This window comes from Nyctibius grandis, chromosome 3, assembly GCF_013368605.1.
Source record: "Nyctibius grandis isolate bNycGra1 chromosome 3, bNycGra1.pri, whole genome shotgun sequence".
Classification (NCBI taxonomy): domain Eukaryota; kingdom Metazoa; phylum Chordata; class Aves; order Nyctibiiformes; family Nyctibiidae; genus Nyctibius; species Nyctibius grandis.
In genome coordinates, this window is record NC_090660.1 from 10,847,713 (window position 1) to 10,874,419 (window position 26,707).

The 26,707-nt window shown below is 48.4% G+C and overlaps 2 protein-coding genes across 13 annotated transcripts in view; one reads left to right on the plus strand and one right to left on the minus strand.

Annotated features, from left to right (window-relative positions):
- Positions 1-6,409, plus strand: part of GMPR (guanosine monophosphate reductase) — a 55,221-nt gene extending 48,812 nt beyond the window's left edge. For all 3 annotated transcript variants that reach the window (XM_068395808.1, XM_068395806.1, XM_068395807.1), the window contains one exon: positions 1,431-6,409. In XM_068395808.1, coding sequence (XP_068251909.1) covers positions 1,431-1,611 — 181 coding nt within the window. In that variant the 3' untranslated portion in view covers positions 1,612-6,409. The remainder of the gene's footprint in view (positions 1-1,430) is intronic.
- Positions 6,410-11,935: 5,526 nt separating this feature from the next.
- ATXN1 (ataxin 1) overlaps positions 11,936-26,707 on the minus strand; it is a 377,565-nt gene continuing 362,793 nt past the window's right edge. For all 10 annotated transcript variants that reach the window (XM_068397238.1, XM_068397241.1, XM_068397236.1 and 7 more), the window contains 2 exons: positions 22,743-24,783; positions 11,936-15,312 (listed from right to left, as the gene is read on the minus strand). In XM_068397238.1, coding sequence (XP_068253339.1) covers positions 14,782-15,312; positions 22,743-24,623 — 2,412 coding nt within the window. In that variant the 5' untranslated portion in view covers positions 24,624-24,783 and the 3' untranslated portion in view covers positions 11,936-14,781. The remainder of the gene's footprint in view (positions 15,313-22,742; positions 24,784-26,707) is intronic.

Here is a 26,707-nt window from a genome sequence, read left to right on the forward strand (position 1 = left end):
AGACAACTTGTTTAAGGGAGTAGTAAATAAAGCCCCATTTACTACAATGACAGATCCCTGCCACGACTTCTCCCTCCATTTTGTAGGGGTGAAGGAGAGGAATCCCCCCTCCCCTCTGCATTTCTCTTAGATCCCCTTTCCAAGGCCTGCTTCTCCAAAGGAGCTAGCATGCCAGCAGAACAAGTCTCGTGAGATCAACTGGTGATTGGGGAACTCTGCTGCAAGAGGAATTGCTGAGGATGAGGCTGGAGAAAGCTGAGGGGAAGGGGTGAAAGTTATTTGCCTGGATTCTTCCACCATGTAACTCTTCAGATGTCCTTTCGAGGACAGTGTGATCTGTGCTGGCATGCACCTGTACTTAGCACTATCAACAGCACTGCTATTTTTTCTGACCTTTTTGCCTGGCTCTGAACTGTGCTAGCTCACCTTTTAGCTTCAGGGGATGGCTCTGCAGCAGGTTTCTGTAACAGGGTTCTCACTGCATCTCTGTGGGCTCTGGAGAATCAGGCTGGCAGGAGACAGACGGAGCATGAAGACAGACTGAGAGAGTTCGGGTTGTTCAGCCTGGAGAAGAGAAGGCTCTGGGGAGACCTCATAGCAGCCTTCCAGTATCTGAAGGGGGCCTACAGGAAAGCTGGAGAGGGACTTTTTACAAGGGCAAGTAGTGACAGGACGAGGGGGAATGGTTTTAAACTGAAAGAGAGTAGATTTAGATTAGATATTAGGAAGAAATTCTTTCCTGTGAGGGTGGTGAGACACTGGCCCAGGTTGCCCAGAGAAGTTGTGGCTGCTCCCTCCCTGGCAGTGTTTAAGGCCAGGTTGGGTGAGGCTTTGAGCAACCTGGTCTAGAGGAAAGGTGTCCCTGCCTGTGGCAGGGGGGGTTGGAACTAGGTGATCTTTAAGGTCCCTTCTAACCCAAACCATTCTGTGATCCTATGATTTCCATCTGCATTGGTCAGTGACATGAGGCAGAGCCCAAGGGCTACGAAGCCTCTGTAGAGCTGTGCTGAGCAGTGCCTGCTGAGAACCAGCTCCAACATTTCTGTAAGTTGCCTGAGCCTGGCTGTTCCTTGTACTTTAAAGCCTGCAGCTCTCAACGTCAAATTTACCTTTCGATAAACCTGGAAGCTTCCCTTACTTGTAGGCAGATGGTGGAGGGGAGGAAGGGGCAGATCTGTAAATACACTCAGGGGATATTGGGGCTTCTACAAGATTTGTCTGCTTCTAGTTCCCAGTATTGGTGGTGACTGGAGTTGAGGCATTTCAGTGCTTGAGAGCACCAAGCAGCAACAGGCAGGCAAACAAGCAATAAAACTGGGGGAGACGTTTGCTGCAGCATGAAGAGTATTAAGCTCCACATTGCTCCAGTAAACACACTATTGTGTTTTGCATCATCTAGACATAAATGCAGTAACCGATCTCTTCTCCAGGGCTTCGGAGGGCAGAACTGTGGAGGTACCGTACAGAGGGGACGTGGAACTCACCATCCTGGACATCCTTGGCGGGCTGCGCTCCACCTGCACCTACGTGGGAGCTGCCAAACTCAAGGAACTGAGCAGGAGAACAACGTTTATCCGGGTCACCCAGCAGCACAGTCAGGTCTTCTCTTAGCCCAGGACTGGGGGGACTGGAGAGAGAGGGGTGGGGGAGAGGAGCAGGAAGGGCTGCTGGTTTGTTTTGCTTTCTCCTCCATGTTGTGTTAGTGGCAAACTCTCCTCTCTCTCCGGATGGCCGTGTCATAGCCATTGGAGGGGCTATGGCTGGGATTTGGAAGGGGAAGGTCATGCTATTAACACAGTGCCATTGGTTCAAAATGCAATAGCCTCATCTTTTATTGTGCCTATTTTATTTTTTAATCAACTTTTCTTCACCTGTTTTTTTTCCACCTCTGACAAATAGCTGCTGAAACATCAATTAACAAGGAATTGGCTTGTACAGACACAGCTGTTACGCCTGCACACATACACACATTCCCTAAGACTGATCTGTCAGCTACCACCGCGTCTGGCAGTGCACCCTCCAGAAACTGCAGGCTGGGAGAGAAAAAGATGCAAGGAATTGCATGGGGAAATCAAAAATCAAATTCTCTTAATCTTTGTTCTGGCAAAAGAATGGATGTTTCGGCCACCAGCCTGCAGAATGCCAGAGGTGGATGGTGGATGAGGCCTGGCTACTGGTGACTTCTTGCTGTGATGATAAAAATGTCAGATCTCTTTCCCTCTCAGTTCCCAGGGCTGGTACTGCTGTTCTTACTTAAATTTCCCTATTCAGTGGCCTTGCCTCTTCAGAGAAGGTGGCGTTGAATGTATCATCAAACCTGTGCTGTCCCCCACTGCCCGCATCTGTGGAGACCATTCAGGAGAAAACATCTCAGAGCTTGCCTGCTTTTTCGTGCATGCAGTTACTGAATTACCTGGGTTCCTGCTTTTACCTGCTCTCTAGGAACAGGTTTTTAAGACAGTGAAACTCAGCAAAGGTAACCCCACCAAGGGGAGGTTTCTCTGCAGCCCTCCCTGTTCCCTTGCCTGTTCATACCCATTTAGCAAAGATGTACAAATGCTGTGCTGTGCATTGTCTGTGGCCAGGTGAGTGAGGCTGGAGGGATCAAAGTCACTTTGGTAATTTGGTACCACTCCTTTGCAGTCCTTGACACCATGAGAAGCAAAAGAGAGCTTTCGGCAGAGTAGCCTGATTGTAAGACACTGGTTGGCTGGGATGGAGTTAAAGCATTGGCTCTAAAGGCAGTAATAAATGTTTAAGACTCTGGATAACACTTCAATAACGTGTAATGGCCGGCTAATTAATCGATAAATCACAATGAAATTTCTTTGGAAATACACATTGCATCCACATGAATACCACAGTAGCTCGTTATAATAAATGATGTAAAAGTGAGCACCAATGAATTAATAATGCTTGGCCACTTACTTAAAAGTGCTGCTGAGATCATAATACAGCTGACGTTACTCCAGAGTCTTGCTTTCCCCTCCTGTAGGTATCTGTAGAAAGAGGCAGGCTTCCTCTGAAAAGCAAGAGGGTGATTTGTAGGAAGAGGAATAGCAAAGAGAAACTCCAGAATTAAACTAATACCCTGGACTGCTCAGAAAGCGATGCGCAAGGATTGGTACAACTGACCGTGCTGAGGAGCAAATCTAGGCCACAGGCTGATCCCTGGTGATTTTGAAGTGTGTTGTATGCATTAGGAAAAGCACAGAATGCCTTCTACATAGCCCGGTATTTTAACTCTCTTCTGTTTAACGTGTAGGACATCATTCTTAATTGTGGTATGACCCCTTCCTCTGCTTTGGAGGTGAATAAGGGCCTTAATGTGAGCACAGGTCATGCTTGTGCTGTCCTTAAGGACCATTTGGCCTGCCCATGTACCATAAAGAAACCTGAATGCAGAAGAGAAGCAGGCCCTGTGAATAAAGGATCTGATCTCTATTCCCTCCAGTATGACTGCATCCCCTTAAGAAGATACAAGGCTGCTTTACCACAAACCCAGCCGTGGGCCACATACTGCTCTTACCTGCACTCAGCCCAGAGTACGGGCAGTATTGCTGCTCTGCATCAGTAGGGCTGTAGGAGGTCACCGTTCCTTTATTTGTGTGATGTGAAGGGAAGGGGTACGCAGGCAAATGAACACCTCCGTCGGGGGGGGGGGTCAGACCCTCACAGCACAGGCCTTCTCCACACTCGTGCCTTCACACGTGGGAGTGCAGCAGTCTGCTGGTCTCACGCCTACTCTCACTAGCGCTTTTCTATTTTTTTTTAGCTACATTTCTAAATTGAATGTAAGAAATACATATACATATAAAAATATATATATTTGTAAACATTTTTTAAGAGATCATACACACACTGAACAGAGCAGCTTCATGACATGTCTTCAGAACAGTTTCTTTCCGCAAGGGCAGGTGCTGGGGACAAGGAGGGGCTGCCTCTCCAGGGGTGTGCCAAGCGTGGAGCCTCCCCCTGGGCAGGCTGCACACTCAGACAGCCAGCCTGGCTAGGGGCCACTCTTACACCCACTTTCCTTCCCCTTTCACACATACCTCTGACTGCCCAGTGACTGATAGGAAAGGGTGGGGATAGGCTAATCTTAAAGTTTCTCCAGAATTCTCCAGGCTGTAAATGACATCATTGATACTAAGAACAGTTACTGAGCTTTGACTTAGGGCATTTGGTTTTCTAAATAGCAGCTCTTACCATCATTTTGATAAGCAGCATGCTTTCTTTTTATTTCATTTTCTCCTCTCTCCAAAGAGAGTGGGAGAGAGAAATCGGCTGCAGAAAGGCTGACCTGGCTGCATCTCACCCAGAGTTATATGCACATTTTGTTCAGGGATAACCCTCAACTGTGTCAGCGCTCACCATTGATGCTGTACATGTCCAGCTCAGGCTGGAAAAATGGAAAAAAGATAACCTTGAGCCCTCCTTTAACAGCCAGTGCTGTGCTATAGTCATTGCCCTTGTCTTACCTTAGCCCCAAGTCCTGTGCCCTGCTCAAGCCCGCTGTCACTCTCACAAGGAACTGGGGCAGAGAGGGAGCGGAGGGCGTGCTATGCCTGGCAGGGTGGTCCGAGCAGAGACCACAACCACTGACAAATGCCATGTGCCATTTGTGGATCTACCTCACCTGCACATTTAACTGGGTTCTCTGTTACTTGGTGTCCTTCTGTGGGAAATGACATTTGTAAGCACTTAGTGCTGAGTGATTCTGCATAACCATGTCCTCTTTAACCCTACCACCCCAACCCCATCCTGTCTAGGGGAACACTGGGAACATGATAACCTGCGCTGTAGGCCAAGGTCATGCCTGCTTTCCCCAGCCAGGCAATTGCTAAGTTGAGCACCCAAGAGCAATGATGTTGAGGTTTGGCCTGCTGGCTCCACAGTGATTTAGTTTAATGTACCAAAGACCTACAGGCAGGAATGCTGGAAGGGGCAATGGTCCATCATTAAAGCGAGCCCTGCTCAGCATGTCCATCTCTGTCTTCTTGAAACCCAAGGACACCTGAAACCCCCCCCACCTCCTCTCCCAGTCATGTTCTGGAGCCACCTTGCTGCAGCATGTTTCGCAGGGTGGGCTGGCTGGCCTCCTACCCACACAGCCGGGCTTACCTGAGCTCTCCTTGGGGAGGAAGGTCTTGACACAGCAGCCGCCTTGTTCACGCCTAAGTGGTTGCGTGGTAGCTGCAAGGAGTGCACGTGTAGACCTCCTTGTAGGTGTGAGGCCAGCCTGTGCTGGAGGAGTAGGCCTTGAGCCAGCATCCTGCCAGATGCAAAACAAGCCACGCAGGTGTCCCTCCTCTGCAAGAACTAAGTGCATGCACCCAGCGGGTACGCGCCTCCCTCTCTGCTCATTGGCATAACCAGCTCATCCCAATCGGCCGTGGGGCAGGGGCTCTGGCTGCACTCATCTGTGCAGCTTTCAAATGTAGGATGAGGCCACCCTGTAAACCTGAAGAGTTGTCAGCAGGGGCAGGAGGAGCCTCTGCTTACATTTGGAGGAGCATTTCCCATACAAAGTGTGCTTGTGTCTTCCTTTTGGCTAGTCAGTAGCAGGGGGGAGAAAGGAGCAAGAAACACAGCAGCAATTAGCCAAGCCCCACTGTGCTGGGAGAGGGGCTGGTGTTTTCCAGTCACAGACACGATGAGTGTGAAACCTTTTCTGAGCCAAGCACTCCCTAGTTTATGCCTGTCGAGCTCCACTGTCTTGAACAGACTTGCTGCTACAGCTTTCTGCCAGGGTACATACAGTGCCTGTCCATCACCGCCTCCCACCCCTCCACCCCGGGGGATGTTGCTTTTTAGTTGCTAGTTACCAGTTTTATACCAGAAGTTCTTTGTGGAGCCAGGAGGGCTTTTGCAGCCAGTGCCAGGTTTGGCCTTGCTCGTGTAGAAGAGGGGCTGCCTTCTGCGGCAGCCAGGGTGGCCGGCAGGAGAGCGCCGGGCCCTTCCCCGCAGGCTGGGAGCTGCCCGGGGGCGGAGGGGCCAAAGCACATCTCGGGTAGAGGCTGGCACAGCATGGACCACCCCCCGCAGCCTTCGCTTCTCTTGTGGTCATGCAGATGTCTAAGCGAGCCCGGCCCAGCGTTTACTTGACAACAATGTTTACTGGTTGACGTTTCCATACATAAATAAACAGTTCAGAGTCTGAAACTCCTTGGTGTTGCCTGTGATAACTGTGAAGCGCTTCTGCATGATCAGCCAAAACGAGCTGGTGAGCATTCGCTGTTTTCCTGCCCCACTGGGCCCTGCCGAGATGGCGACGGCGAGCACGGCCTCCCCTCAGCTGCAGCACCCGCACGTGGCCACACCTGCGGCGCGCGTGGCACCATCATCTAAAGTGCTCAAAAGTTGTAAATGGAAAGTTTTTGTTATGCAATAAAGAGCTTCACGCTGATGGTCTGGAGAGGGTTTTTATGGCCGTGGGTGGGCACGTGCGTGTTTCTGCATCGTGGCGACTAAAAGCAAACGCTCTGAAGTGCACTGCCGGTGGGCTGGGGTGGGGGGGAATTAAACTGGGCAAAGGACTTCCCTAGGAAAGCTGTCCCACATGCAGCCACAACTCATAAAGACAAGACACGCATTTGCAATTGGCACTGTTATTTTATTAGTACGAGTATACTGAAACAATAAACTTGTACTGGTATACAGACAATTTCTTTAAAACAATTTTGTTCAAATTTTGAATCAAACATTGTTTTATTATAATAATGAAATAATTTCTACCTAGAAAACCTGCAAGCACCATCAAAGAAAGGGACCATAAAATTCAATAAACAGACGCGAGTGTATCCTACAAATAGACACACCACCATTAGAAAATAGAATATGAATTTTTCCATTTTTTTTAATATTTGTTTTAAAAAAGCTAGTGCAAGTACAATATTTTACACTGGAATTACAGAGTATGCACGCATATGGAAAAAAGTTCTCGTCACAATAAAAGCTCTTAACTATGTCTGTATGCACTTAAAATCTTCTCCTCTTTTCAATAAGGTGCAAAACGTTATTCCCTCCCTATTTCTCCTTTGTACTGGCCATGTCAGCTCAATTTCTCGCCAAACACAAAGCTGCGATATCCCTTTTACTGGGCCTACACTAGGAACTACACTGGAAGTGTGATTTGCAACAATCCTCATTAGTAATACCAGACGAATTAAAAAAAAAAAAAACAAAAAAACCAAACCTTATAAACTACTGCTGTAGAATGGCTAAACCTTACCCTGGCCCGGCCCCATGCCGAGCGCCGCCGCCGGCTGCCGGGAGCGGTGACATAGCTAGTACAAAATGATTTTCAGTAGCTCACCCGAACTGAAAAAGGTTGGGAAATCCCCCTCCCCCCCTTTTTGTAACACTGCCAAAAGAACAGTGTTCAACAAGTTAATATATTATTCCAACAAATAATAAAAAAAAAAAAGAGCAAATACATACACTAGTGAGTTTCAACATTAGCTGACTGTCGTGAAGAGTCGTATCTATTCCTTAACAGATTAGTAACTCGGCGAAGAGGCCAGCCCGGCGGCCAGGCAGAAGACACGGACTGTGCCACCCGCAGCCGCCCCGGGCCCGTTTTTGCCCTCAGCTACGCAGATCCCAACCCCACTGACTTGGACAGGAGCTCTGCAGAGCGCGGTCAAAGGGAGAGTACGTGGGTCCGGCGTTTTGAAAGCAAACGCCAGGGCAGGATCCCTGCGCCGGCTGGTGCAGAGGGGCAGAGCGGCGCTGCCCGGGGAGCCGGCCGTCCCACACCGCCTCCATGCCGGCCAAGGATCTGAGCCCTGAAGTTTCTGCTCGTCAGCAATCCTGTAGTACAGCAATGACAGCTTCAACGAGTGACTAACGCTCGCTGCAAACACCACTTCCGATGCATACCTACTGCGTGGTCGAGGGAAAGGGCACAGGAGCTTTGACCGCTCAAAATACAAACGAACAAAAAAGAAACAACCTTGGATGAAGCCTCCATAAAATCCTCAGTGGAAGACTTGAGTCCTTGCAGCTAACAACAAGAAAAAACTACAGAGACCTTAGAGACTGTTATTGTATAGATACTACCTGTTGGCTGAATGCACTTCATCGTAACACAACAACTGGGGCCGGTTTTCTGAGCGCCCAGGGGTCAGTTGGACAGGGCAAGTATTTCTGCCCCGTGTGCCTGCAGGAGCTGAAGCTTGGGTCACCTCCAGGGAAGGGGATGGGGGCAGCCTGAAACTTCACCCGCTCTGCCCTGCTGCCAGCTCCCAGCTGCCCAGCTCCATCTTTGGACAGGAACAGGACCCTCTTCTCAGAAACTGCCTCAAGATCCTCTCCTTTTGGCTTCTGAAAAACACAGGTCTTGCCCTGGGTCAAGACCGTCACTGGAAATGTGCTCAGTGTGCCTGACTGCTCCCCAGCGACTCTGACAGCAGAGGGGAGAGAGGGGGCAGTGACAGGGGCTGGAAGGCTGGGGCGCCTTGGCCATCGCTCTGCTGCTAGCGCTGGGCTAGCATCCCTTGCTACAAGCACTTCTTGCTCAGGGTTACACTCTTTGGGTTTCGTCTGGAACAAGAAGTGCTGAAAAAACGTGGAAGAGCATCCCAGAGAGAGAGGAAAACGGGACTGAAAGGTGGGGACTAAGCAGGTCACGCTCAGTCGGCAGCGGCTCGCCACCCCAGGGCTGCTGCTGGCCCCGGCCCCAGCCAGGTCCCAACAACGCGACCGGACCAGCCCTGCCTGCGAAGGGCACGGGCCTTGCCCTCTGGGCTGCCAGGGGCTCCCTCGGCACAGGCAGGAGAGACTTAAAGCCAAAATACAGCGGGAGAGTGGGACTCTGGTTTTGCACAGTAGCCACCCTTTGAAGTGCCCGGTAGCTGCACTCGAGAATTGCTGCTCCAAGGTGTATTTTCAGCACAGGAATAAACAGTGTGAAGCACGACTCCATTCCCCAGAAACGGGACCCATGTAATACAAACAGAAAATTAAGCACAGTTGTTCTTTAAGAGCCTTTTAAGTCATAATTCTTCCTGGCCAAAGCCAATACAAATCAGATCATCTAGACATGACATTTTCTATATACAAAAAACATGTAACTTCCAACCTTTCTCTGCTTTTGTATTTAAAAACTTTTTTTTTTTTTACAAACAAGGTATGAAACTCACTGTTCAAACAGAGCCATCTCTTTTTCAAACACTGAATGAATCATTCCAACATTCATTTTTCTTTTGTGCAATTTTTTAAAACATTACCTGTACTCCTCAATGTGAGTGCTTCAAAAAAAGTTTCTATTTTTAATAAGCTTCTCAAATTAGGTTTACATCAAAAAATATTCCCACAAGGTATAGTGCTACAAGAAAAGATCCTATCAGTAAAGGTAACACATCTGAAGCGAGGTCGCCTATGTAAAAGAAATTGAACTCTGGAGTAGAGGTGTGCAATGCGTTTGGAATTTCCCTCTCGACACAAAGCAGGACTGTCCGCAGGACAGGGAATCAACTGGACATGTAGGCACACGCGTAAAAAAAAATTCACACATATTTATTCGTGTGCAAACAGACACTTTTGTCTGGGGGCGTGTATGTGTATCTGCATGGAAAAATTCTCATTTTGCTCTGTATCCCAGGATTTAGGGGGTGGGAGGGCTGGATAAACCAGAGGAAAGGAAATGGCTGCCTGCGTTCTGGTGGTGCACTCATTCCCCTTGCTTTTCACATCAGCACTGGCCAGAGCCCCAAGCGGCTCTGCTGTGACCTGTGGTGATGGGGAGGGAAGAAATGGAAATTATTTGTACGAGTGCATGTCCCATTTTGCCATTTGTCAAGTTCCTGAGACAGCAGAAGTGTTTCAACAGGCCAGATCCCCCTGCCTGCCCGGAGCTTCTGCCCTGGCGAACCTGGACACACGCCAAGATTTTTCCAGCTGCCTGATTAAGGTCAGGATCTGGCCCTGACTGAACCAAGCTTCAATTTCACAAAGATTTGTGTAGGTGCTTCACAGCAAGCTCCCGAGCAGCCTTGGCCAGCCAGCCCAGACCTCCCATGAGCACGTAAGTGTTTGCAGAACTGGGTCTCAGGACACGCAGAGCACTGCGCCCAGAGCCCCCCTCTTTGAAACAACACTATTAGTGTTTAAAAATATTGGGGATTTGCTCTCCTTCATACAGGCTTTTTTTTTTTTTTTTTTTTTTTTTGAGCAGTTGCAAGTATTAACAGAATTTCACCATTTCCTTTTACTATTGGCAACACACTTTAAAGTAAAATAAATCTGCAGAAAGTGAATTTTCATGATAACCAACAGCTACAGTGCGTGCTGAGCCTGCTGCTTTTGTATTGCAATCTAAGTGACATCTACAAAGTTTAAACCACGAGATGCAGGAAATCCAAACTTGTCTGTAACATTGTACATCCCTACTCCGGAGCAGTAAAAGTGCTGCTTCTGGTCACATCAGTGTACCACACATATGCCAGCCCCATCCCTGAGTAAAAGGTGTGAAAGGTTTCTAAATGTTCCTTGATTTTAAGGGAAATGAGAGTAATGATGTCACTTCCCCATGCTGAGAAAATGACGGGAACGACAGGTTGAACGAAGCGACGGCGGGACGAAGGAATGAAAAGGAATAAAAAAAGGAACGTGTGTCCCCCCCCTCCTCCCGAGGTCTGTGTCTTCGAGGGAAAGCGAGCCCGAGGGCAACGCACGAAATGCTAAAACAGGTCAACAGTGACTCCGATGTGGGTCTCGACCAGAGGACTCGAGGTAAGTGACATCAAACTCAAATTCCCCGTGATGTGGCCCAGAGAAACTGAAACAATGCCTAAGTTAAACACTATAAGGAACAGTCATTTTATATATATATAGATATATAGATAGATTAGATAGATAGACAGATAGATAGATAGATAGATTTTTTTTTTTTTAGAAATCCCTATAAAGAGGTTCTTGTTTTATTTTTCTTTGCCCTGACTAATTTCTTGGTGATTGTATGCGTTTCGTTGTAAACTAAACAGGCCTGCTACAAAAAGAAAGAAAGAAAAAAAAAAAAGACAAAAAGAAAACTACCGTCGGTTGCTATTGCAAAGCGGGCGCCGTGCAGAAGCAGCGGCTAAACCCCCTCCATCGGCTTCGCCTCAGCACCCCTATGCCTGCGAGTGGTGCTTTTGAGTGCGCCCGGGGACTGATGGCACTTCCCGGGCGGGGGGACTCGCTGCAAGGGATGCTCAGTGCTGGGGGTGGGGGGGAGAGAAAAAGCCCCCCCTTTGCCAAGGGCTTGGTCCCAGAGGGGGATTTTTCTCTCCCCAGTGGGAGCGGGGGTCCCTCCTGCGTGCTGTCCAGGTGGAGGGTGGCAATCTTCCGTACGAGTGAGCAAGCGTTCGTGTACGTACGGCCGAGTGCTGCCCTCCGCCTGGACAGCACGCAGACATTAATACATCTTTTTTTTTTTCTTCTTTTTTTTTTATTCTTCCTGGATCTTTTGTAACATCAAATACAAAAAGCATTGGTGTTTCCCGGGGCAAGGGATGCTTGACCCTTAATATGTTGGGGTGTGTGGTTTTTTTTTTTTCTTGGGAGGGGGAGGATAGGGAGGGAGTTATTAATAGGAACAAAAAAAAAAAAGGTAGAAAGAAAGAAACTATTCAAAAAAGAACAAAACCAGGGGAACTCAGAAGTGGGTATGAGATCTAGCTAACACCGCACAGGTGAGTCTAAGTTGGCACGTAAAGTATTGCACATCCTACAAAAGCCTAAGCACGGAAAGGGACAATTGTTTGGAAAGAACCAGTTATTTCAGAATTCCTCAGTCTGAAATACAAGCACAGAACTAATACATTCCTATTGCTCCAAACGTATTTTTTTATTATTATTATTTTTTATTTTTTTTTAGTGTTAGTTGAATAGATCCAGTCAGTTTAATAGCCCCTGCTTCCTTATTAACCACAAATGTGTATGCGTATGGTTTCACTTTTTTTTTTTTTCCGAGTACATGTGAATTACGAAAATAGTGGTACGACTTGTGAACTAAAATCTGTAATTCTTTCTATTCCTTTACCATCAAAGCTTAAAAACAAAACAGGAAACAAAACGAAACAATAAATTGCAAGTGCCCTGAGCAGAGTATATGGAAGATTAAGCAACTTCTCTGAGCAGAAATATAACAAATAAGCACTAACTAAGCAGTGTGTCTGTGAGAAGAAACCCACTCAGCTATTTGGTAGCCCGCCGAGAGGTTAATAAAATTCAAGGAAATTCAAGAAAAGTTTCAAGCTATTTTAAATGTATTTCAACTTTTTGGTGCACCCCAGAATATGGTATAAAAACAATTAGTTCTGGTGTGAGCTAAATTTCAAGTAACAAATAACAGAGCCAAAGCTGGGGTTTGGGGTTAACATTTCTCCTCTTAAATAAAAGCACTGTATTTCAGGGGAGAGGGAAAACAAGATTTTAAATAAGCTTGTTCACTTTAGGTTACTGCGTTTCTAATGACGGACTTTTGTATCTCCTTTTCTCCCTATCAGTACAGCTTCTTCAAAACTACCTGAAGGATGTGAACTCGCCAACCAAAAAACGACGACACGAACGCTCGCTCACGCAGGGCCCAAGCGCAATCCCACTGAAATCAACGGGATCTTTCTAGTGGCAGCAACAGGCTTTAGCGCTCAGCCCTGGCGTACTTCATCCTCGCACCTCCCCGAGGCTTGCGCAGGAGGCTGGGTGCACAGCACCTCAAAGGATCCAGCCCTGCCTGGGGAAAGAAAAGACTGAACGACGTGAATCCCTCCCCCCGCCTCCTACTTGGTTTGTACCAAACTCTTGAAATCTCGCCTTTCCAATGGAAAACGATGCAATTAAAATAACAAATAATAATAATAATAAAATAACAATAGGTTTGTTTTCAAAACAAACAAACACCTTGCTTACGTATAGAAATGTTTCTTGTGGAAAACTCTCTCAGCGAGTCTGAAGAAAAATTCTCAGAGCTGTCCCGGTAGGACCTGGTTCTGTGTGGCAGATAGGGCAGAAAGACCAAAAATGAACTCTGAAAGGAACGTAACCCTATGAAATGGCCTAGAGCGTAGGCAGGTTAGTGAGTAATTGCTACATTTGTTTATGCTCTTCCAGACCCCCCCAACCCACAACATTATTAGGTAAAAACTGCAGGAATACCACACAAATGATAAACTCAAGATGTGCAAATTGCAAGATTCTTTAAAGTCCATCTTTTTCAAAAACACTGGACAATGATTTTTTTTCTCTTTCCTTTTTCCTGTCTCTTATTTTTTTTATTATCTGTCAGCTCGCATATGCCTTTAACTCTTTCTCAAGCATTAAAGTTTAAAAAGTGCCTCCTATTAAGTAGTCCTTTGTGGACAATGACTGTCACATACTAGTTCAATAATTCACATTCATCCCTTTGAAACCACATTGAAACTTTCAGCATCTTGCCTGTGAGAAAACTTTACGTAGTTGCATGTAGTTACAGTGTTGAAGAGATTTGTTTGTTTGGTTGTTGTTGTTGTTGCCTTCTGAGCAGATTAAAGTGAGATACAGTACATACTGAGTGTTAGACCAGGATGCTCAGCAATAGTGTGAACAGCATTTTAAGTGCTTAAAGACATTCTAGGTTCATCTTCAACAGCGGATTCCTGTGTCACACTGAAATTTGAAAAAAGTGGCACCAGTTGTCCATAATCATGAACTAAAAACAGTACTAGAGTTAAAGACAAAGATTTGCAACCTAACTGCAAACGATGGATGCCTGTGATCTCAAAGGGGCAGTATGCGTCTACCTTGTGGAAGCAAATGTCAATGGCGTCACCTGGTCGATTTGTCTAACACTGCACAGAAACAGGAGTGAGCCTGAGCCAGGTGCATCCAGGGAGCTGGAGGCCTCCTCGCGCACACCCACGCACATCCACGCCACACGCACGCACCCAACCCACCCCACCGCCGTGAAGGAAAACCTTGCAGGGCGACCGGTGCAGGAGTCCGTACAGCCTCCCCGTCTGCTGACTCCAGGCAATGGAACTGCACTAGCAAGCAGAAAGGAAATGTTGGTGTGGCAGTTGCTTTAGGAATAAAAATCAGTGCAGTCAGACCCCATGGGGGAAAAAAATATATATATACATATACACACACACAAATATATATATATATATATACTGTAGAGCCTTGAGTTAAGTGTTGGCTTGTTGCTGAAAATGCCAGAGACTGTCCGATCCTTTTCAGTAACACCCGTGGGTTGTGTCCTCAGCATCCACCTGGGGTGAGGAAACCTCTACACCAACCCACCCCAGAGCCGCAGTCCCTCCTCGGGACTGGCCTGCACACACATGCACCCACACACACACGCATGCACACACCCCGCGCGTGACAAACACCTCTGCTACAGTTCCCTTTCTCCTCACCTCCCCCCAAAAACCTAGAACAGGAACCAAAACAACAAAACAAAAACAACAACAAAAAAAAAAAAGATGAAAAGGAAACAAAATCACAGCTGGACCCTGTCCTACACGAGGTGTTAGCAACCAGGAGCCATGACAACACATTCATTTCCACTAAGGGTGTGTGAAGCAGATACTGCCCCTTCTGTAGCTCTCGATAAACCTAGTCACTGACAAACACTTGTGGAAAAACATATGCACCAGTCTCCTGCATAATACCAGCTGCAACTATAACAACAAGGTTATAACATAAACCTAAAATAAGATGATAACATGTAAATACTGGGTTATTTAGTCTACAGTACAGTAATCTGGATAAAAATGACAAGGGATAGCCTAATTTCCTTTCCCCAAACAACTTTTACTTTCCTACGTTGGATCGACCTTCAATGCAAATTTTAACCTCCTGAGGAATAAAAGAAGGCTTGGGAAGAGTCAAAGGTGGCTCCTCTTCTGATTTCTCTAGTTTTCGTGTTTCGGGGGCTGACCACCTCCTCTTCCTCGTTGCTGGGGGCTTGCTGGGTTCTGTTTTGGTGAGCAAAGGTGCTGCAGGCAATCCTGTTTTGTCCGGAAACTTCAGTTCACCGTTCTCAGCTAACATCTGTGCACTTCCCTGATTAATCCCGTTTTCCTGCTCCGCATACCTGTGTCTACTTCCAGCCAGACTGTCATTCTTTGAATGCTTCAGCAAGATACTAGCTGAGTCCATGGGCTGGCCCTTTTTAATAGAGCCGTTCTTCAGGTTCTTGAGTGTAAGCGATATGCAGACGTCCCCCACCGAGAGTTTGGAGCATGGCAAATCAAAGAGCTGGCTGGTTCTCTCGGGGCAGCAGGATGACCAGCCTTGTCCAAATACAAAAAAAGGGTATTCTACCAAGACTTCCACGCTGACCTGCAGAAAGAGAGGGGACAACGGAGAGAGAGAGAGACGGGGGGAGAGAAAGGGAGAGCGTGAGATCACCCGTGTGCCCTCATGCACGTGCACGGCAGGCAGCGCTTGCCGCGGGGGAGAGGGATAAAGCTGAAATTGCAAAAGCGCTGTTCAATTTCTGCAAAATCAGTACATCGACCACCAGACTTCACGCCTGGCCTTGTCACATGGGTGTTAATTGTTTCTTTGGAGCACAGCATTTCTTGGCATAAGACCTCAGCGGGAATCAAGCTTTACCTTTATCCAGCTGCTCAGAGAGGCAACAGATTTGGCATCTGGCATCTGTTCCCCGCCATCCCCTTATGGTACCTAGAGCCTGTCATCCACATCTAAATACACTTTCCAGCCAGAGGATGGCTCAAGGGAAGCTCTCAGTCCTGATGCACAGTTCCTAGGTGACCACGGGAACATCATCCTCACCTCTTCCCAAACAGGTGTATACTTACCAGGGTGAAATGGTTGAAGGCACGCTGATTTCCAGGGGAAGGCCATGAGTACGTACAGAGTTGTAGCCATAAAAGCAGTAAGTGTGAACCTGCCTTCCCCCAGCAGTCCTGTTACCAGTCCAGTTTCTTCCCTTCTCACACCTGCTCTCCCACTCTGCACTTGAGTTCACCTCCTACACTCCCTCAGGGAGAAGATCATCTCTCCTCCTCTTCCTCCTCCTCCTCCTGCAGTTCCTGTGCTGCGTCTCCTTTTCTGCACCGTGACTCCTTTTCCCCCCACTTCACCCCACTTTAAAAACACATCTGGTTATGAGTCCTATGTAACCCTCTTAGAGGGAGCTGCCATAGCCAGGAGAACAGACCAGCAACAGGTGCCCACTGCTCCTTGACCTTGCAAATGCTGAGCCTTGAGGTCCCAACACAATAAAGCACCTAAATGACGACTTATCTTTGCACTTGCCAGCAGCCCAGCACTCACTGCGTGGCTCAAACACTTGGATGTGGGCCCATGCGATTCACAACCCACAGGGCCAAGCCCCCCGAAGCACACCACGAGGGCAGGAAATTCTGACTAATACTTTTTAAAAATTTGGCACGTGTTTTTAACTTGCTGTGTGTAACACCAATGAGTCTGCAACTCTTACGCTGAAGTCAGATATCCACTGCTCTGCTCCCAAGGTACCCATGTCCTCTGGAGCTCTGCTCAGATATGGGGGGCAGGATGCTGCTCTGTTGGTGTAACCCCTATCTGTTAAGGGCTAAAGGGCAGGAAAACACCTGACTACACGTGCTCATCGAATTCCTGAGCCATTCAGCAGGCACGGAGCACACCAGCTGCCTGGAGAGCCTTCCCTCTCCAGGAACATGGACTCACTTGAAAGGAACATGACAGCAGGCTTGTGAAACCACCTCTCACCCTTGGGAGCGAGTAACACTGCCATACCGAGCATGGCTTTGTATCGTTAAAAATACATTTCAACATTAGGGAACAGAAGCAGTCTGAGATGCACACTGCACTCTGGTGTTCAGACACCTTTGTTCATCATATTAAGTGTGCACCTTGGGATGAAGTTGCACGGCCTGTCTCACAGAAGAGGTTGGACTCAATGACAGTATGTCACCCAGCAGCCCTGCTGCTTCCCTGCTAGCACTGCTTACCCTCAGAGGCACCTTCCCTGCAAGCAGGGCCCAAGGTAGCTTCCCTCACACCCCGGCGGCTCCACATCCCTTTTGGGCAGGAAGACTGGATCAGGGATGTCCCACAGCTAAGAAACAGAGGCTCCAGAACCAGGAAACCACAGATCCCCATCGGATGTTGACTGTGCCTCTGACTAGTTAAGCCTGTGCCATGCACTAGCAGCCAACTGCGGCTTATGAGACAGTTCATTCTGTTGGAAAAACACTTACCAAGTCTATAAATATATGCTACCTACTTCTGCAACTAGGCCAATGAATAACACTGCATGTATTATCTTGCCACTCCACCTGCCCAACACAGTAAGCCACTGTACAAGGAATTTCAAAGGGAGCAGTTTAGAGGCACACGATAGCCCCCATTACACCAATTTCTGTCATATTAAACCATTTCTGACCAGAACTGCCTGCCAACAGCCAACTACACATGTGGCAATAGTGGAAAGGGACCTGACTCTTAGGCCTGGTTTATGCTCTGAACTATGGAGAAAGTGGGGCGAGGTAACCATGAAAGTCCCATCCCTCCATGTCGTTGGGATAGAAACACTCCAGCGCCAGGAACTGCAGAAATATTTGCCCAGGGTTTGGGATCCTATTCCATACATATGCATCTCAGTAAGGGGTCTGACTGGGAGAAGTGGTGAATATCCAGTATCTCCCATGGACTTAAATGGAAACTGCTGCCTACACAGAGCTGTAGGCTTCTCTCCAGGCATGGATCACCTGGTGGACACAGTTTTCTCCTTTATATTGCTATGTCTCTCCTCATTCTTCCTTCCTTCCTGCCTGCTGTATTTTTTTTTCTTTCTTTTTCTACTTTCCCATCCTTGTCAAAAGCTATTTGTATCTGTGGGAATCATGCATGCTTGTGTGCATCATTCTCACCGACACACAAGTTCCTCTTGATGTGAACATGCTTTCACCGCACGTTCTACTTTTTTTTTTTAAATGTGGCATCCAAAACACTTGCCTGAACTGTCAATCACTGAAACAAATCCCAGGATTGGTGGTGTTGATCATGAATAACACTAAATAATAAAGATGGTGAAATGTCAGAATTTCCACAATCCAGTCACGGTGTGCATGTACCACAATCGATTTGAAATGGGCTCCTTCACAGATTATCAAGCCCTGTTTTAGCTGGCTGCTTCTGGATTTAGCTAGCATGGGATTTACAGTAACCATTCTCTACAAGCAATAGTAGTCAAAGTGTTCAGTAAAAACACTCCCACATATTTTTTTTCTGCATTAAAACACAAAAAAAATGATTTTAAAAGCTCCCTCCCCCAATATCTTGCCATGATTATTGTAGGAGATAATGAAATTTGGAACTTGTTTTCCAACTACTAAGACAATAAAGCAAAATGTTGGTCCCTTTTCAAGCACACTGAGGCTCTACTGCAAGCTACATCTATATTTCTATTTTTTAAGACTGACTAGTGAAAACACCCAAAATTCTTCAGTGCAGCTGCTGAATATCTGCAATTTTCTCTAACCCTTTATAGTTTTATTTCTCAGCCAAACTCGGTAGGTAAGGCAGGCATTTGAGACTGCTGAGGAAACCCTGGTTGGAGCTGGAACACGGATGATAGGTGCTGGAAGATCTGATACCCAGGAAATACCCTTCCCATCATTAAGAAACACCACAACTTTAGTCTTGGGGCTCGCTGCTGCAACCAACATAACAAGCACCAAAGCAAAAGGTGCCTAATAGAAGTGGTTTGTGTGAACTGTATCTTAATAAATGTAAACATACATTTTCCAATGAAGTGTTTTTCTCCCTGATATTATTAAAATGTGATGAAACTAGGAGTGGCAGGCTGGAAACAAAGAGAAGGAAGTGGTTCTGGAAACAACATACAATTAAACAGTGGAACTCTCCGCTGAAGGCCTTGCTGTGGGTGCCGAGACACTCCTCGTGTCCAAAAAACAACAGGACGGACTCCTGGAATAGAAGATCTCCCTCTCGCAGAGAGAAGTCTGCAGTGCTGCGCTCCCACATGACCTCCCCTACTCAGAGACTTTGGGAGTCCTCATGTTCCCACCACCCCCAACAACACCTGCCTTCACAAGAGTGGGGATTTCCTTTGAGCAATATACAGGGTTGCAGGCAGCACCTCGTGCCATGGGGACTATCTGGCAAGACATGTGGTCTGGGTGGGCATCCCCCCAGGGCTGCATCTAGCCCAGCTTCAGTACATTGTTATTATAACAAACGCACCCACAGCCTGAAGGTTAGGGGCTACTGCTTTCCGCAGCCACATGATCCCACCATTTCTCAAGAGAAGCCACCTCTGTCCACCAGACCGCTGGCTGCTGAGTTTATCACATGAGCTTTTATCTGCTGTGCTCCCAGAATTCAGTAACACACATCTATCTGAAGACAGACCACAGCCGCCCCATCTCTCGGAGGAACAAGGACTTGCTGCCCCCATGACCAGGGGACACAGACACGGAGATCACGTGAGAGGAAGGCTGGGAGAGATCTCCATCTGCAGCAGTGAACTGAGTCAACAACTCCCTTTCTGTGTCTGTTACGGTACCAAAGATAATGAAAAGGTTTGTGTGCGTGCAGAGATACAAGGGGAAAACTAAACTAGATGATGGTCTAAAAAAATACACGCTAAACTGAACTAGTTAGGGCTGCTAACTAAATGCTCTAACGGGACTTTTCCATCTCTGGTGTCTATGATTCTGTTTTTTAAAAAAAGGAGAATTAAGAACTGTATGTTCATCTTTTCTTTTTAAGCTATACTTTAGGAATGATTAAGAACTGAAACGTAGGGATGAAAGCAAGCATTTCAGAGAACTTATTTTGCATCTCCTGTGTGTTTTGACCTTAACATCAATGAAGGTGAATTACCGGCTTCTGCTTCCGCTTTGCTGTTCCTGGCAGCAAAAGAAAGGACAGGTAATACTGATGAAAGTGTTATTACAAGAATAATATGTGGAATTGCAAAGAGATGCAGATCCATAGGTCTTTTCTTTCAGGCAACTTGAATGGAGAGGAACAACAGCTGGACTTTGAGTTCTGTTCCAGTTAATACTTACTTGACTTCTTCCTAATTCAGAGCAGGGATGTTATGAAATGGAAACCTAGCATCCCTCACTGAGAAGGCGTAGCTGTAGGTGGGTTAATTTTGCCCTGGGTTTCCATACCTGGAAGAGGGTTGGATTTGCTAGGTGATTGGAAGACTGAGAAATGAGGGAACACGACCTCTTGTTGCCTAAGCGCTGTGCACTTAGGAGGGGCAGCTGTGAGCTTGCAGTGATACGATACAATAGCAGCTGCATGGTGCCTCCCTGTTTACACTACAGTTGTATATGCTCAGCTAAAAATAAACTCCTACCTCTGTCCCTCAGTTGGTGAGACAATTAGCTAATGTTTGCACAGAGTCTGTAAATACAAATTCATCAATATTACAATGACTTCCCAGAGATCCCTGGGAGGAGTACGTAAGTGAGCCAACGCTAATGATAACAACGCTATTTTTGTACGGCACTTACTCTTTACAACTTACACTCCCTTGATAATACCACTCAAAAAGCTACCTCCTTCCAGAAGTATGTATGCAACTGAAACTTCATTGTAACAAAATACTTTGCGAAGCTACACTACACACGCAGATATATCCCCACTGTACTCTGGAGTCAAGATATATTTAAGTGCAGCAGCACCACACTGCCACTGCTCAAAGCAGCGTGACTAAATACTCTTCTTTCAACGAGAGGACTAAGCCCTCTTCACGCAGGCAATTTTGTAACGAGCAATGACTGCTGCATGCCTGCTAATAAGGCTAACTGCTTTCATACAGCCACGTCAGGCTGGGGGTGAGGTCACCGGAGACTTCGAGCACGTAGAAACAGTCTCTCTCTCTCCCCCCCCTGCCAGGCAAAGGAAAACTGGCAAAGCCATTGCCGCTATGCAAGGACACAGCTGATCTGGGAAGAGACCCAAGTCCTGGAGTCTGCAGGAAACCTAAATTAAACCCCCGTTTCTAATCATATCTCTATGTGACTTGCCCTCCATTCTGGAAGCATCCCCGGTGGGAAACACAGCTGAGGAGTATTTCAGCTGTGATGATGTCAGCCCGCTCCTGATAGGCTTCTCCATAAGGTGACACTTTGCTGGGTGAGACCCATGTGCCTGGCCCTGGATTTTTACAGCCTCAGACTCAGCTTGCTTTCTGCCAGAGGATGGCACTCCACCCCCTGCAAAGGCGCTCTTCCCGGTGCCCAGGTCTACAACACATCTCCTGCGTTGACAGATCTGCGAACGAGACCTGACACAAATGCTACCTGCTAATTTGTACCTCTTCTGCTGGTGCAGGGACCAGTGGCCTGGCTGCAGGGAGAGAAACGAGAGGAAGATGAAAATTGCACCTGGGAGATTGCTACTTTTGAAATCTCACTATTAAAGGCACCGGGGCAAATGATAGTAACCGGTCCTGGTCCTCTAATCACGAAACCTGAGACCACCAAAATACAGTTGAGCAGTGGGGAAAAAATAGTGTTTTTGTATTGCAAGTGCCAGAGGCCCAACTTCCATCAGGTGTGCAGATACACACACGTACATGAACAGAACTACACAGAGAATCTGCATGTTTGACCTGAGAAAGGGGATGTGTCATACGTAGTGATTTACCGTGTATGCACAACTGGGGAAGGACAGGCCACAGACTGCTGCGACTGTAAGAGATTTTTTGTCTAATCTGCTCCTCAGTACCATCACTGTTTGCTTTTCTCCTCCAAACTGTCAGCGTGAGGTGCTTTACTGCATCTCTTCACATCCAGCTCCTCTCTCCCTCTCTCTCCTTCTGGTTCTCCAGCGCTGAGGGTGCAGCATCAGGGCTGCAGATGCTGCAGTTCGCAACACTCAAACCACACCAAAAAAGAACTGCAACAAGATTTTCTTTAAAATGAGTACCTCTAGGAAGCGAAATGCTAGCCAGTATATATGAACTGCTCCAGCCTCAACACAGCAGAATCTAAACTGCTCAGAAGGCAGACAGCACGCCAGGATAACACTTTATGATCGATATGTACTCATTCTCAACCTAAAAATACCTTTATAAAGTTACAGGGTTTCTTCTTATGTCGTGAACCAACGAGAAACAAAGGTCAGGAGCACAACCTGCCCAGCCACCTAGATGGCTTTTCTTTCCAAATTTCCCTTGAACACACAGTTTATGTGAGCCATGCAGTGTTTAAACCACCCGCAAACAAAGCCTCAGTAAAACTCTGTAGGGCATTTCATTAACTTAGGTGTGTGATGGAGCCATTCCCAGGCAGCTCCAAGTTTTCAAGCCGTGGAAATTCACCGCCTTGTGCCCTACCTGTCTCTCAAGGGTAGGATTTGAACTGAATCTAACCTGAGCTTTCTGGTGTGGAAGGTAAAAATCACCTATCAAAATGCAAAATATATCCTCTCGTACTGCTTACACCGTTTTACATTTTAATCAAAAAACATGAAGATCAGGTGATTCTTCCCGTGGGTTCTCCAGCTATAATAAAGACCTGTTTTATATCCAAAAGGCTACAATTATCATTGGTGTGATCCTGATGGCTTCCCCAGCACACTGAGGGGGATGATTTTTGGACCAGAGTTGGTCTCAGGGATGGATGTGAATGATGAAGCACCAACCCCGGGCGGACCTGAAGTGACTGAGATGCACTGAGGAAAGCTGCACCCGGGGGGCCACAGCGTGCACCCCAGTCCACCCCCCGTACCCCACCACGCGTTGCCATTACCTGTGCTCGATGCTCCCCAACTGCAAACTGTATCATGGCAATGCCTGGGCTATGGCTGTCTTCAATCCTCTCCACAGTGCTGGAGTCTATTTTCAGGTCATTGCTAATTTCTGCACTCTGTATGAAGTCTTCTGTTTTCAAGTCCTCTACTTTCTTCAGCTCCCCATTGGCCAGCTGGATGATTGACCCCTTCATGAAGTAGGGGGGCAGCGTGGGAGGTGCAGCGGCGGGGGAAGCAATGGACTGCACCACGGGCAGGTGGATCTGCGCCTGCACCATGGTGGCCTGGTAGGCGGGCTGGGTGGTGAGGGGCTCCGCACTGAAGTTCTCGCTTTTGGGGACGGCGGTGGTGACAAACGTGTGAGGCACTGCTGCAAACTGGGGAGACGACGTGACGATCGCAGGCGTGACTCCTGATGGCTCGACGTCCGCGCTGCCGACCGGTATCAGCAGGGACTGGGTGCCAGGGATCACCAGGTGCTGTGGCAGGCTGCCGGGGTACCCGATGGCTTGCTGCTGGCCGCTCAGGTAGCCGATCACCGGCGGCTGGGTCCCAGCGTAGAAGGCCGTCGCCGGCAGCCCGACGGGGAGTTGCTCGGAGGCGCTGTGGGTGGTCTGAATGACGGTGTGAGGGGACAGTGTGGCCACTGCCTTCACGCCCTCGTGGCCCAGAGCCTGCTGTGGAGACAAGGCGTAGGACCGGTGGGCTGGCTTTCCTAAGTGCAAGCTTCCCTTGTCGTTGAGGGCTGAGGGAGAGGTTTCGTGATTGGTGGCCTGCTGCACCTCCATGTCCGCTGTGGGCGTGCTGCTGTTGGGGACCACCATGACGGAGGCTCGGACACCTGAGGAATCCCGCACGCCGTACTCGGCAGGGCTCGAGTGGACCACCACGTGCCTGGTCTCATAATGATGGGGAGCTGGTTTATTGCCTGCTTTGACTAGACCCATGTCGGCAGAGGGCGAAATGCCGTACCTCCGGCTCTTCTCTATCTCGCCATTCAGTACCTCCTTGGCCTGCATCACCTGCAGCCGGCTGCTCTCAGGCTTCTTGGGGGCATCCCTGGTGATGAAGTGGCCCCCTGAGTCAGTGTACTGCACCACCACTTGGGAGGAAGGGCCGAGGGTGAGGGTGTGTGGGATCACTGTCTGATGGGGGTGCAGGGGGACTGGGATGGTTGGAGGAGAGACGTTTCTGACAGTGCTCTGGGAAGAGCTGGAAATGTGGACGTACTGGTTCTGCTGGGTGGGTGGAGGAGACCCGGCAGCGATCAGTCCAGGCGTCCTGACCAGGTGCGGCTCAACTTTGTGTCCCTGCTGGCTTAGGCCGCTCATGCTGGCCAGCAAAGTAGAATAAGCCTCCAGCTGGGAGCGCTGGGATGGAGTGGTCGCAACGGCCGTGGCCGCTGCCACGGCGCCAGTTGCAGAATTGGCCGTTGGGGAGATCAGCTGTGAGGGGATGAATCCGGTGTACGATCCGCTGTACTGGGGCCCGACAAACTGGAAGGTGTGCTGCAGGTGCGTGTACTGCACGGGAGAAACAGGGGTCCCTGACTGGGAGAGGGCGGGCGAGTACACCGTGGGAAGAGTGGTGGAGGCTGGAACGGACCTGGGTGCGCTCGGCGGTGAATAGTCCAGCCCTGCAGACAGCGACTTGTGCAAACCCTGCTGCAAGCCCACCTCCACCGATGATGTCCCCCCGGGCCGGTGCCGGCCCCCCAGGCCACCCTGGCCACCCGGTGTGCTGGGGAGCCATGCTAGGTTATCCGCACGGTGGTTTTCGTTTGGCAGGATCGGCTTCACCTCTGAAGGCAGGCTGGTGGCAGGGATTTCTCGCTTCTTAGGTGGCAGGCATTCATTGCTCCGCTCTTGGTTGGATTTCATCTTTCGCCGTCCCCCCTCCACTGTGCTTGCTTCACTGTCTGGCTGGCTCTGATTTCAGTCTGATAAATGGAAAGTCACATTTGATTTCTGCAAGGGATCCAGTGACTTCATGAGGAATCATCTCCCTGTGAGCACGATTCTCCGACGGCTCCTCTGGATTCTGCAACGAGAGGGTGGGCAAGGGAGGGGGGAGTCACACCGTCAGCGCTGGGAAATGAGAACAAACAAGCAGACACCCCGAAACAGCAAGTGAGGAAAAGAAAAACCTCTGGAAAAAACAAAGCCGGTCAGGCATTGCCGCTCTCGTGTCAAGGAGCTGTTGACAGCTGCACAGTAAACAGCAGCAAAAATCCTGGGTACGTTTGCTAACATGAAAATGATTAAAACTTTAGGCAGATCGGAAACTCTCTGGCCGTAACTTGCCACATGTAGCCGTTGTCAGTTATTTCCCAGGGCCCACTTTCTCCTTCCTCTGGAAAAACCCTCCAAGTCTCTAAGGTGCTGGTTTGTTCTTCCAGCCTCTCCTTCCCCTGCAACGACAATGTTGCCTTCACCCTGCCATGTCCTAAAAAGCATGGGAGCACGGCAGGGAGCCCTGAGGAACATGCACACACGAAATATTTATGTTAGCAACAAGCAGCTATTAGCAGTGCGGAGGGAAGGCGGTGGGTCGCTCCTGAACCCTTGAACCCCAGAGTCACCCACAGGGTGACTTCACATCCCACTGAGCAGGGCTGGAGAGGCAGCAGCTGCCCCCATCCCCCCTCCACGCCACGGCTCCTTACGGGCACACACATCTCCTAGTCTGGCAATGAACCTCAGCCACATGATGTGTTTACAGCAGCAGCGCAGGGCCAGAGATGGCTCTCAGCCAGGTTTTTAATGTGTGGGGTTTTTTTTTTCCCCAGTGCTTTGAACTCCCTCTGCTACTCACACCTCACACCCAGGTTCCCTGGGCAGGGCTCTGTGCTGGGCAATGCCCTCCACTGCACGCAGGTCAGCCAGAGCCAGGCACCAGCACCATCTCCATCTCCATCGGGATCCAATCCCCCAGCTTCTGAGCTACTGCCAGACCAGGGAGGCTGTGGGTACCGCACTCGCGGCCACGACCACACGTCCAAACCCTGAGCAAACTCGGCCCTGGGGATGCCTTGCTAGGACCGCTTGGAAAAACACGCTTGGGTTTCCTGATCCAAACTAGGAGACTCCACCACGGTAAAAGCTCATGATTTTATATTGGGCTAATTTTGGTACTGGAGCAAAACAGTTGCTTTCTCTGCTCTGCATCACTTAATTCGGTGACTTTGGCCACCCAAAGGCCACAAAGTCAACAGAGTCTTTCATTATCTGCTAAGGAAAATACTGTAACTAAGTCGCATCATGCTTTGAAAAAAAGCAAAAGGAGCTGACAGTCTCCCCTTACCCTCCTGAAACCTGCCTTGCCTTGTCCCACAACAAACTTTATGGAGAGTGAAACTCTTCCCCAGCCCCTGTCCAGCCACCGCTTGTCATCTGCACTTCTGGCTGTTCTGAAAGATATGCAAGAACAAGTGCTGAGAAACCCTGCACCTCGCACAACCGGCACCCTAACAAGAGAAGTGTGCATTATATGAAACAAAAACGGAGAGAGAAAGAATTAAGAGTGGATGTGAAAGAAGAGCGAATGCTGAGCAGCAGTAACAATACTTATGGCAAGTAATATTCCTTTGGGGGCTTTCTTTCCCTGCTGCCTTGCTTCTAATGAACAATAAGCCTAATGTTTATATGGGTATGCAGTACATTGAAGACATACTAGACTAAGATTAAACCTATCTTTAAGAGCACTCTTTATGTTTATGGTCCTCTAAGCTGCTGTAAGCCTGCAGGAAAAGTCCAGACCTTCTAATGGTTTGATACATTCAGTCTTAAGTTAATTATTCCATTGTTTAAATATTGATAAACAGTAATGAAACACCAATAGCCACAGCCGGGACGGGGGGTAAAGGACCGTTTCAGGGCAGATTCCCCCTGGCTTTGAGGTGAGAGGGAGGACAAAAGGACTCAGAGCAAGGGCCAGTGATGCCTTCAGCACGGCAGCTCAGGGG